At 39.5% G+C, this 13,184-nt stretch overlaps 1 protein-coding gene across 1 annotated transcript; it reads left to right on the top strand.

Annotated features, from left to right (window-relative positions):
- The first annotated feature begins 1,631 nt into the window (after nucleotides 1-1,631).
- Nucleotides 1,632-2,690, top strand: LOC307262396 (uncharacterized protein). Its single transcript, XM_080043263.1, has one exon. The coding sequence runs from the start codon at nucleotides 1,722-1,724 to the stop codon at nucleotides 2,667-2,669; it is 948 nt and encodes a 315-aa protein (XP_079899389.1). The 5' UTR covers nucleotides 1,632-1,721; the 3' UTR covers nucleotides 2,670-2,690.
- Nucleotides 2,691-13,184: the final 10,494 nt, after the last annotated feature.

Genomic DNA, 13,184 nt, shown 5'->3' with positions numbered 1-13,184 from the left:
GGTGTGTGTGTGTGGAGATTATAATTGCATGTTTGTTATGTCGCTAAAAACATTTTGCTGAGTTCTGCATGTCAGCCGAAATTCTATGTACCTTTTTAGATGTATGTATGACACCAATAACGGGAATACCGCAAAGGCACCAACCTCCCTCTAACAATCGAACAATTTTCATATGTTTCTTTGTTACCTACACATTCACACACATAATTATCCACTATTTATGATATATTCTTGATGATAAAAGTATAATCTTGCATTCGGCATAAAAGTCAGTCACCAAGCAGCTCTAAATATAGATGAAAACAATATTTTATTGCGTGAGCCCCCGTCAGCTAGAACTTATTTTGATGGAAGGCGAGCATGGCGGCCCAATAGGTGTAGTTGTTTACAAACAAGAAATATGCCGAAATGTTTGTGTATGGGCACGTGTTCACTGAGCCGAATTAAAGATGACATTAGAATGATTTGGAACAAGATACAATTTCATGTTATTATCAGTCAATTTAGGCTAACAGGTAAATAAAGAAATAATTATATGTACCTTTGAATGGTGTCTGGCGTCCTGTTGCAACAGTAAAATCAATGTTGTAGCAGATGTTGAAACACAGCTCCGGAAAAAAATGAAGAGACCACTCCAAATATTCAGTTTCTCTTGTTTTACTTTTTAGAGGCATATGTTTGAGTAGAATGAACATTTTGGTTTTATAATATAAACTACTGACATCATTTCTACCAAACTCACAATAAAAATATTGTCATTTAGAGCATTTTCAATAAGTAATGTCCAGTAATTTTTTCCGGGGCTGTATGTAATATGTCAGTGGTATAAGTTAGTTATTTGAACCCTTAGTATTTGTTATACTACATGTTCAAAATACATCTAGAACCAAAAAGTATATTTAGATAGTTGAGCTCAGATAATTTATGACCTAAGAATTGCATTTTGAGTAGTTTATAAAAAAAGTTCTACGCTCTGTAAACAGGCATATTGCAAGTTACGGTGGGCCCCTCTGTTTACACATCAGTTTACAGAGTCTAAGCTGTGTATTAACACTGGGTTTTGTGTCTCAGTGCACACAGTACGTACAGGTAGCTGATCATGATGAAAATTAAAATTCACTGATTTGGACAAAAAGTGATTTTGACAACAAGAATTCTCCAGAATCGCTGACTCCACCCTTTAAATATTCCTGATTGCTTTATTCTGTTTAACACTGTTTTAAATGTTTTTTTTTGACTGTGTATCTTTCCCTTTAGACCAACCCCAGCTGTCTCTCTCCGTGTGGGACGAGGGCAGTAATCAACAGCAACAGAGTGAAAACTGTCCCAATGGCCAAGAGGGGGAGAACACCATTAGCTTTATATTCAAAAATCAAAAAAACAAATCGGACAATGTTCACACCAGTTTACAGGCAGCTAAAGAAGAATTAGTAGGTGCACTACCGGGCACTTCTACTGAGACTGATCAAACGAAAGAGGAAAGTGAAAATTGCGATTCTCATACTAGCTTTTCTGAAGCTGAAAATGACAGTGACGAGGATTGGGAAGGAGGCAGTACCGGATCAGAGGGTGAAGACAACGCCAAAATATTTAAGAAATTGAAAATGCCTCGTTTACCGACTGTCCCTAAACACCACACGACCAAAAAAAAATCGAAATCTCGTATCAGCTGCAAAGTGTGCGGTAAGGCCTTCCACGCCACCGACCCTTTAGTCAATCACATGGAGATTCACCCAAAGGACGTGTGCGGGGTGTGCGGCGAACGATTCAACAGCGACGAGAGCTTCGGATCTCACGTCAAGACAACGCACGTAAAAGCCGGAACGTGCAAAATATGCGGGAAATGTTTCGGGGCGTCGAGCACTTTGCAAACGCACATGAGGGTTCACACGGGCGAGAAACCGTTCAGCTGCAGCGAATGTGGGAAGTCGTTCAATTGTCGCCACAATATGGTTCGACACATCCGCATTCACACGGGGGAGAAGCCCTATCCGTGCACTGTCTGCGGCAAATGCTTCAACGACTACTCCACCCTAAAACGCCACTTGTTGATTCACGTTCACAAGAAAAATCTCGACCCAAACAATATGTCTTCAAAAGAAACTGAAACTGAAATTGAAAACGACAGCAAGAAGGATATACAGTCGCCAAAAAAGCAGCAGAATGTATGTGAAGTGTGCGGAAAAGTGTTCCACTCCTTAGTGTCTCTGGTGAATCACGCCAAAAGTCACCACGCCACGGACATCTGCGGCGTTTGCGGGGCACATTTCGAATCTGAGGAAAACTTGAAAAGTCACTTGAAAACCCACAAAAATGGGAAAGTTTGCGAGGTGTGCGGGAAGTGTTTCGACAGTCCGGCGAACTTGAGAATGCACATGCGGATCCACACGGGGGAAAAGCCGTTTCTGTGCAGCGAGTGCGGGAAATCGTTTAACTGCAGGCACAATATGACGCGTCACATCCGCACGCACACGGGAGAGAAGCCGTATCTCTGTAACGTTTGTGGGAAAGGTTTTAGCGATCATTCTACGCTCAAGCATCACAGCAGCACGCACACCGGGGAGAAACCGCACCGCTGTGACATCTGTGGGAAAGGCTTCCACCGTAAGACCTACGTAAGGCTTCACATGAAGAGCCACACCAGAGAAGTGACTGATCTGTTAATATAGTGTTTATAGGATGTAAATAAAAAGTGTTTTTTTAAATTAAAGATACATTTGGGATTTTTTTTAATGCTTTTATTAGACAGTTTGGAGAGACAGAGATGAAATGTGTCAGAGAGGGGAATGACATGCAGAGAACAACCCGGGCTGGATTCTAACCCGGGTCTGCTGTGAAGAGGACTGGGGGGGGGGGGGGGGGGGGGGCTCTAACCACTACACCACGAGCGCTGCCAAATAAAATGTTTTTAACAAAAAGTTTAATTTGTCGATGCCACTTTTTTTTTTTACTGCACATTTATCTTGACTTCAGACAATCATATTCCAACCAGATATGAAAGCAAAACGCAAGGTCAAGGCGCAATGCTATGATGAAATAAATAAGTAAAAGTATGTCCTTATGTAGCATATACTGCGTGCTAACTAGATCATTTTTATGGTCAACTGTAGTATGGAATACTTTGAGATTTGGAATGCAGGGTCAGTCAGAGTTTAAAGTGAATTAACAGTTGTACAGTTTCGAGACTAACCAGACGTTGACCCATAACCCCTTCAGCTCTTTCCCACCCCTCTGAATTTAAACCTCTCAGAATTTTATTACCCTCCATAAACAATATCTCCGTTAACTTAAAGTTGCACTATGCAGTTTCAGAGGAGGGGGATTTGTCTACATTTGCAGAGACGGCAGTTAGTTAACGAAACATATTTTTTACTCTCCATGTAATCCTTCGTATTGAATTATTCTATCATCACAGTTTTATTTACAATGTACCCAAGACATATTTTTACGAGCGAGAGAGTGATAGAGAAAAACAACCTGTGTGTGACCCAAGGGGGAGATCTTTGGCCTTGGCCGTCTCATGACTCTCTTCAGCTGTCCACACAGACACACACACACACACACACACACACACACACACACAGTCTCTCTCACACACACAGTCTCACACACACACACACACACAGTTGTACAGACACGCGCGCACACACACACACACACACATAATTTTACAGACACACATACACACACAGAGACTGTCTTTTGCTATCTGGCCGTCTCAAAGTGAAACATTTACCCACTCCCTCCCACATCACAACACACACTGCCTGTGACGAAGAGGATCTGCAGTAAAGCTGTGAGTAACTTTCTGTTTTGATAAATCATAAACTGTTAATAATGTTTTTGCACTTTTTAGCTGCAAATAGAGAAACTTCTTTACTGATGACTCGAGATGACTCACTTTATAAAGTAGCAGAGCAGAAACAAACATGTTTATGTGTCAGCGGAGCTTGGAAAGGGAAAACTGTGTGTGTGTGTGTGTGTGTGTGTGTGTGTGTGTGTGTGTGTGTGTGTGATCAAGCATTTTATTTTCTAAATTTGTGATTCCACCGTCATCATATTAATTTGTTCATGCATTCGGGAAGTGAAGCTGTGAGGGCGAGACACTGCACACAGAAACATTTCAATAAACAAACTCCCTCTCTATATCTATGTATATCTATGTATATCTGTCTGTCTGTCTGTCTGTCTGTCTGTCTGTCTGTCTATCTATCTATCTATCTATCTATCTATCTATCTATCTATCTATCTATATATTAGCACTTTGAGATTCTAGTAATATAAAGTACATTACAAATAAAATGTCATCAATTATCATTATTATTATATAAATGTAACCGCTCCATAATGTGATAAGTTGTTAAGTTATGGGCAACAAGTTATCACATTTTGGGACCAGCGTTTTGTAACATTATCGAGAAGTTATTAAAAAAAATATTAATTACATTTCTGAGGAAGCCTTCATGTAGTTTAGCATTTGAAACGTGTCTAAGTACTGTGGAAGCCATTTTTATACTTAGTTTTAGTTTACTCTTCTCCTTTCTTTGATGCTAATGTGTAGTGTATTCCCTCTTATCTTTACTACTGACGTTTCATGTCTGGACTATTGGTGTGACTAAATCAGCCCGGTGGGGTGTGTGTGTGTGCATGTGTATGTGTTTGAGTGTGTGTGTTTAGGGGGGGCGTGGGGGGTTGACACCTTAATGTCTCAAAGAATCAAAGTAACACCACATCGTTGCAAACCCCCCCGGATCTAATTAGCATTCAGCCCCTAAGAGCCCTACGTGCATTAAGGGGCCACTCACACTAGGGCCGCGGCCCCGTGCCAAAGCTTATTTGCATACTAAAGTCTAGAACGTTTGGCTAGTGTGACCACGCCAACTTGTATTCCAGCACGGAACAGCCCCTTGGCCACGGCACACCTGGGATTGGTGTGCCGTGGCCAAAGTACAGATGCTAATGAGATGACACGTGCACAAGCAAGCGCACAGGCGGCGTCCGTTAACGTCCGCTGCCTTTCTAGTCGGCACCAGAATTGCCCACCACTTGGACTTGTAGCTACATAAAATGTGTCAGAATTAACGTGTGTGTAGGCCTAGGTGTGGGCTAATAAAAGAGGGAGAGAGCTAAATAGGTGAGCGCAGAAAGCAAAGCAAAAAGGTTTTCGTGTTTACTCACGTTCGTCAGATGATTTTTATCTTTTTCCTCCCGTCAGCTGTCATAACTGCCTTTACGCATGGCGGTGGAGACGAACACAAAACAACACACCGCGGCCCGGTGATAAGGAAACAGTAGCCTACACTAAGGTTTAACAAGAAACTTTATAAAGACACTTAAAAAAACGATCTCTGCCCAAACAAAAAGTTCTGACTTGGATTACTTGATGGAGCGATCTATGTGTATAAAACCATCCGGTACGTATGGTCTGATGACGGGCTGTTATATTAATAATAAACAGCGTGCTGCACAAATATGAGACTGTCCATCGCGACCTATTACGGCAAGGCTACATTTTTTAAAAAACAATAGATTAAGGATTCTCGTTGCTCTAATTTGGAAGTGGAATATTTGATGCAAATTTGGCCGGAGGAAATATTCACAAACAGTCGTATAGCCTACAAGTAGACTACGCTTCAAATCCTAAACGCGCACGGTGACGTAGGCAAGGTGCAATCGTGCCCAGGCCACGAGCAGTGTGACCACGGGCCAGCGGGGGGAGTGGGGAGGAGGGGGAATCGTGCTGAATCTTCCTGCAGCACGGAACAGGCAAACGGCACTAGTGTGAGTGGGCCCTAGATCAGTCTGATTGGGCTGACACCCTAGGTGTGGGCCATCCTGAAAGCTCCCAGATTCAGATTAGCATTGATGTCATCAAGAACCAAACCTGATTGTTCCATTGTTATTCTACCTATCTGACCATGTCAACCATTCTGTATAAAGCAGCTCATTTTGTATATACAACTCAGTCAAGACCCTGGCATTGCTCTGAGCAGGATGCTCTGGTCTTCTCTCCATGCATGAATGCTGCTGACCATAATCATCTGTATTGTCTTTTGGAACTAAGTGAAGATTTATTTTCATTTTGGACTATAGTGAAGTTTTCTTCAACAAAAAACTTCTTCCACATCTGCTATACTATGTGTGTGTACATGTGAATTGACTCACTTGCTAGTTTTCAACTAAAGTCTCTGCGGATGCTTCTGAAATCTGACTCCTGACTCTTTGTGCTTTATTTCTAGAGAAAACGTACTTATCAGTTTTTCCTGAACTATTGAATAAGAAAATTACAGTAACAGTCAGTTCACATGTACACACACACAGTATAGCAGAGAAGTGACTAAAGACTGAATAAGGGGCTTATATGCAATACATCTGTGGGTGCAAAAACCCCACTACATGAACACACAGGATGTAATAATTCATAAACAACTCTAAGCAAAGGCAATACTCTAGAGCCCCCCTTCCTGTCCCCCTTAATTGCTCATTTATGTTCTCGTGAGTACAGTTGCTTGACTACAGACGTTGGGTGAAAAGTTTACTGATACAAAGCCAACAGTGTGCCATTGGTAGTAAATTTACTCGACTAGTAAGAGACAACCAATATTCCCCGTGGTGAGGATTTCACTAAAACAAGGCTTCACAGTGGTGTTGTTCAAAGGGCATCGCAAGGTGAATTGAATGTTTATAGCATTAAATTCTTATAAAATGTATAAGGAAACAAAGTTTCGTTCACAATGTCCTTCCATTGTTTAAGTAATATTTTTATTTTTCCATGCCTTACGCTGTTTTGTTCTGTTAGTATTTGAATGTTTTGTGCTCCATACCATGATCCTATGGTAACAAGCCATAAATACTGTAATAAATAGTGTGACATCACACTAGTAAAAATGTAGGGTTACGATGAACAGGATAGCTTGGCCAAGGGTAGACTGAGGGAAGACTGAGAGAAGAAAAACCTCATTCATTATATTATAATAGCGATTTTATAATGATAGAACGCTGGTTCCGTATGGGTGAAGTATTCCTTTAAATTTCTTCATGTTCAATCTACAATGTCCTAACCGTATTATTCCTCTTTCCTACAGTGAAACGTGACAGCGTCATGGCGTACTATTGGGATGATGAAGATTACTCTGATGAGCCCTATGTTGAATATGATGATGGGGTTTTATACATCACCATGTACCACGGCACCACTATTAAAAACGCTCAAACTATCTGGTACGAAGGTTTTTGCCCATCTGCAGGCGGGATGCTCGGGCCTAGTGTCTACTTCAGTACAAACATTGAAAAAGCTAAGCAGCATCCGTTTTGTTGCCCTGATTGGAACAGGGCCCTCGTTAAGGTGAAGGTGGATGTGGGGAGAGTGTTCGTCGTCAGAAGTAGGCACAACAGATTTCGGACAACGTGGTATGAACGTGGTTTCGACACGGCTTGGGCGCCACCCGGTAATACGTTGCTGAAGAGCGGATACCCGATGGATTGTGTCTGGGATCCCGATCGAATCGAAATCCTTGAATTGATCTATCCATAACGGCGGATAATAATAATGGGGGCTGTGGCGAAGTGGATTGGGTGGTGGACCCGCAACTATAGGGTCGGTTGGATCCCCCGTCTCCCCGCCACATGTCCAAGTGTCCCTGGGCAAGACACTGAACCCTAAATGTCTCCTGATAGTTAGCTTGCACCCTGTGTGGTAGCTGCTGCTGCTATCGGTGTATGAATGTGTGCTCCAGTTGTAAGTCGCTTTAGATTAAAGCCTCTGCTAAATGACATGAGATGACGTGGTGGATATGATGCATGGAGCTACAGCTGAGCGCTAAGATCTGTTACTGATTTATATCGTATGTTCAAATGTACTTTTATATATTTGGATAAAATGTTAATCATGGATCATATGTCATTTTAACCTGGGAAATAAATTGGTCATGTGTAATCTGAGTGTATGTTTGGTAATGTGGATAGTGTGAAGACTATATTTTGATTATGAGGTGTCCAACTCCGACAATTGTGTCAGATTTATTTTCAGTGTATTTACGTTTAAAAAAGAATTTAAATGGTGTATAGAGCATGCATTTTACCTGCTAAAGAGGAGACTGAAGAGAGTAACCTTCCCAAAACAAACAGCAACTGAAAGAAGCTGCGGTGAAAGCCTGGAAAAGCATCACAAAAGAAGAATGCTAAAGTGTTGTGATGTCAATGGGTCACAGGCTTGATGCAGGTATTGCAAGCAAAGGATTTGCGACAAAATATACATTTATATTCACTTTAATTTATTTTAAGTCTATCTGTTCCCATACATTTGCTCACCTAAAAATGTGGTGTTCCTTTACAAATAATGCTTTCTTCTCAGCTGTGTATCAGATCCAGATGTAAATACCTGGAAATGAAAGCTGAAATATTGATCTATTGTCTCATATTTATCTTTTGATGTCAAACCCAAATGTTTCCAGTCTACAGCAAACATAAAGGAATTGCTCTCACTGTTCCAATACTGTATAAATACAGTATATTCAGTTTGTCCTTTTCTTCTAGGAAAGGATGGCTCCTCCTCTTCAGTACTGGCCCACCCAGAATTCAAATTCTGCCTACGCCACTGGTTGGCAAAGATGTTGCTGAGGCCCGCCTCTGAGATTAGGGTTCTAAAACAAGACACACAGGCATTTTGTTTTTCAGTCTGCTTCTACTACTTCTCTGGTTTCTATCTCTTGCATTGAACTCTGATCATCTCCTGTGAGTTTTTTTTTTGCCACCAGAAACTGTTAAAAGTGTTTTGGTAAGTTTAGAGATGTAGAAAAAATTCCAGATTCGAACTCTGTCTCAAATCCAAAGCATAAACACATGTCGCAACAACTCAACACAGATGCAATGACTGTCATATTCACATGCAGAACTTATAATAAATACATCCTGTCTGTCTTTCAGAAGAAAAGTCTTAAATAGTGCTAAAAAGGGGGAAGTAAAACACACACCAGCGCCATTTCCTTAACCAAGCCTGACAGTCGTTTTTTTTTCTGTTTTTTTCAGGCAGCGTGAACTCACAGCCTGCACTTCTGGAGGAAGGAATTGAATAAAGGTACGTTATCAAAAAATCACCTCTAAAAATCTGCATTTTTCCAGTAAATCATGTAAAATACTGCGTGCAAGAGGAGATAAAGTTAGTTAATTTGATGGAAAGTTTGCAGAGGACTGTGTTGATGTGTTTTGAGTATGTTAGTAGCTTCATGTCTGATAAGATCTCTCAACGATCGCCAAATGGAACTGCGTCTGTAGCTGTAATTTAAAGACACACTTCAAATATTTTCAAAGCAGAACAGAGATTAATCTTTATACTGACATGGAATAGTGTTATAGTTAAAACACTCTTAGGATGGTTAACTTTTGTTTTCTCCCGTAAAAAGTTGAAGGTTTTAAGTTTTTCTGCATTTAAATGAATCGAGAGTTTAAGGATAGATTTATTGCCCAACATACCAAATAACACATTTTCGTTAAGGCATTTCACAGCCTTTGAAGTTTTTGACACCCTCTTGTGACGTAAACTCTTTTACTCTCTCTTCAGATAAGATGAGGAACAGTGTTTTAACATGAAAACGAAGTCAGGAGGAGCAACAGATAAGACAGACCTGATAGATTTATAATTGATAAGAACCTAAATTAAGCTAATATGCCAAATAATACTAATAATCTTCATTTCAGACTCAAATAGGTTCATAGCAATACTTTAAACAGTAAAGGAAAACATAAAAGAAGTATTTAATTACAAACACAGTATACAATACATATGATCATTCTTAGGCTATCATTTTACATGTCAATATATGATGCAGAAATTCAGGTAGTCCAATTGTATTAACTGCTTGTTAAAAGAGTTGTATGAGAAATTGTATTAATCCCACCCCAGAGCAATTTGGGATTCAGTGTCTTAATTGATGTATTTGCAATGATGTTAAGTTTCTACATGTTCAATCTGCAATGTCTTTACCGTATTATTCTTCTTTCCTACAGTGAAACGTGACAGCGTCATGGCGTACTATTGGGATTTTGAAGATTACTCCGATGAGCCCTATGTTGAATATATAGACGGGGTTTTCTATATCACCATGTACCACGGCACCACCATTAAAAACGTTCAAACTATCTGGAACAAAGGTTTTCGCCCATCTACACGCGGGTATCTCGGGCACGGTGTCTACTTCAGTACAAACATTGAGAAAGCTAAGCAGCATCCGTTTGGTTGCCCTGATTGGAACAGGGCCATCGTTAAGGTTAGGGTCGACGTGGGGAGAGTGTTCGTTGCCAGAAATAGGCACAACAGATGTCGTACAACCTGGCATGACTATGGTTTTGACACTGCTTGGGCGCCACCCGGTAATACGTTGCTGAAGAGCGGATACCCGATGAATTGTGTCTGGGATCCTGATCGAATCGAAGTCCTTTACATCATCTATCCAAAACGGCGGATATATGATGCATGGAGCTACAACTGAACGCTAAGATCTGTTACTGATTTATATCGTATGTTCAAATGTACTTTTATATATTTGGATAAAATGTTAATCATAGATCATATGTCATTTTAACCTGGGAAATAAATTGGTCATGTGTAATCTGAGTGTATGTCTGGTAATGTGGATAGTGTCAAGACTATATTTTGATTATAAGATGTCCACCTTCGACAATTGTGTCAGATTTATTTTCAGCTGGTTTACGTTTTTTTCAAAATGGTACCTCAACAAACACAGAGCGGGCCGACAAACAAGTTTACTTATGATCTGTACATTTTTGGCTGAAAAGCTTCATGAAGATGATTGTGGGGGGAGACTGGCCAGACTGACAATACATCTGAATCTTGCAGACAGCACCCTGCTGTTCTCTGACCAGCCTGCCCCTCCCACGTTTACAATAACAATGTACGCATACTAGGAACTGTCTGCCTCTCAGCCTGTCTCTCCTGTAACGTAATTTAGATATCAATGTATGTATATTTGAGCTGTCTGCCTTGCCTCCTTAAATACATGATGATTTTAAGGAAGGGGGCTTCACTCTTTGCAAAGATACCCAGTTGTATAGCAACCAGTGAAGACCTCCGGAGAATCCTTGCTATATTGAAATAAACCTTTTTGCTTCAACAAACGTATCATTCTGCTTCATCTCATCTCATTTATATTTTACAATTGTTCATATTATAAACTAACAAATTCTTTAAAGCAAGTGTTTTTTACTGTAAAGTACAGAAACTAAAAGTGCAGATTTGTCCTGCATAGGTCATACATAAACCCGAAAATTTAATTTTAAGTAGATGTGTCAACAAATAACAAGATTAAACAAAAAAAAAAAAAACATAAAAAAAACTAATATTTTCACAGGTGAGCTGACAATCCATATTCCCAGAAGGGGAATAGCCCTGGGAATGCCAATGAAAAAAGGGACAGGGCTCGTCATTGGGTGTTCCGTTAGAAAAATAAGAAAAAAAATTCAAATCAATTCGATGTTTGTAGTTTCAGTCACTACACAAGAAATAGAAATTCAATTGAACTGATATCAATGTATTTGAACCAGCAAGCTTGTGCACAATGTATGTAAACTACTAGTTTGACAACACTGTCCATAACGTATAGTAACTTTTAACTACTCCCTTATCCTTATTTAGTAGGTAATGCAAAACTATGTAGCAGTTACAAAAAAAAAAAAGATTTTAACTCTGGCTTTATCCAACATATAAATTTTTGGTTTTTAACATGAAATAAGGAATAGACGATTAAATAAATGAAATAAGTATTTTATTTTAAATATGTTCATTGTAGTTTTCAGTTTAAAGAACAGACAGTGCATACAAACACACATAACAGAACAAAGCACAAGTGTACAGCTCATGTTAACTGACCAATCAGAAATCATATATCCCAGCAGAAGAATATCACAACTAATGCCTTTAGAGAACAAATAATGATTTGTTTAGGAAGTTTAGAAGCATAAAAATGTTAAATGACAAAGTTTTACCAGATTCAATACAAAAAAATTATGAATTGCAGTGTGAAGGATTTTGTGAAAGAGGTTTAAAGTTTGTATTGTTTGAGAAAATACCTTTAAACTTTAATTAATACTTAAATACAAGCTATATTACGCGTTTATAACCGGAAAACTTTTCTACGCTCATATAAGAAAGATTAACGCTAATATTAGTATTAGAGAATGGGAAGGGAAATGGAGACAGAGTTTGTGTGTGTGTGTGTGTGTGTGTGTCTCAGAGCATCTACAGGTGCACACCCCCTGGAAACTCCTCCCACGCCACAAACAGGCCCAGACGTGTCCCTACACATATTATAAGGCATGTATTCCGAAAGTTCAAGACAATCTAACTTAAATACCATAGGCTACTTTTGAAAGTTACATGTTTCCTTCTTTGTATTCTTCACATTCTATTTTGTTTTGTTAAAAAAATCTTAAAACGCTCCTTATGAGAACAAGAAATATACATTTCTCAATCTCCTAAAGAAAAGTAAGAAATGTACAACAAAGAGTTTTTAAAATATTCGCTTTGTGTGTGGAAGTTGGACTCTGTGCCAACATACGACCTGTGGTTAGGAGAAATGTCTAACACACTGCATTTGGAGCGACTGAGATACTATAACGATGATAGAGGAGATGTGTTTGATAAGATATGGGACCCTGTACTAAGATTCTTTAATGGGCAGGCTGCTTTAAAGTTCTTTACTGTGCATATCTATGGTTATGTGTATTTTTCTTTTTTATTGTACTCTGACATTCACTTGTCTTTTCGCAAGACTTCAGGGGCCGTATTCACAAAACATTTTAAGGCTAAGAGTAGGTCCTAATGTGCTGATTTAGGAGTAATTCTTAAAAATAAGGGGCGTTTCACTCCTAATTTTAGGACTCCTAACTTTTTACGATAAGTGTAATTCACAAAGCATTTTAGCGCTAAAACTAGCTCCTAAATCTATGAAAAGCTAAGAGTCCTCGAGAGGACTCCTAAGTCACTAAGAGTAAATCACAGACAACCATTTGATGGTGTTTTGGAGAGATTTAATGCTAGTGTAGAGAAAATTAACTTTTAGAGATGCCCACTCATAATACACATATTACACATAATAGCTTTAAATCAGCAGGCCCTAGATGAGTGAAAGTCACTGAGAGAGTTTGAATCCCCAGACAGTCTTATTTCG

This window comes from Ammodytes marinus, assembly GCF_949987685.1.
Source record: "Ammodytes marinus genome assembly, chromosome: 16".
NCBI classification, from domain to species: Eukaryota; Metazoa; Chordata; class Actinopteri; order Uranoscopiformes; family Ammodytidae; genus Ammodytes; species Ammodytes marinus.
This window is presented reverse-complemented; position numbering and strand designations above follow the sequence as displayed.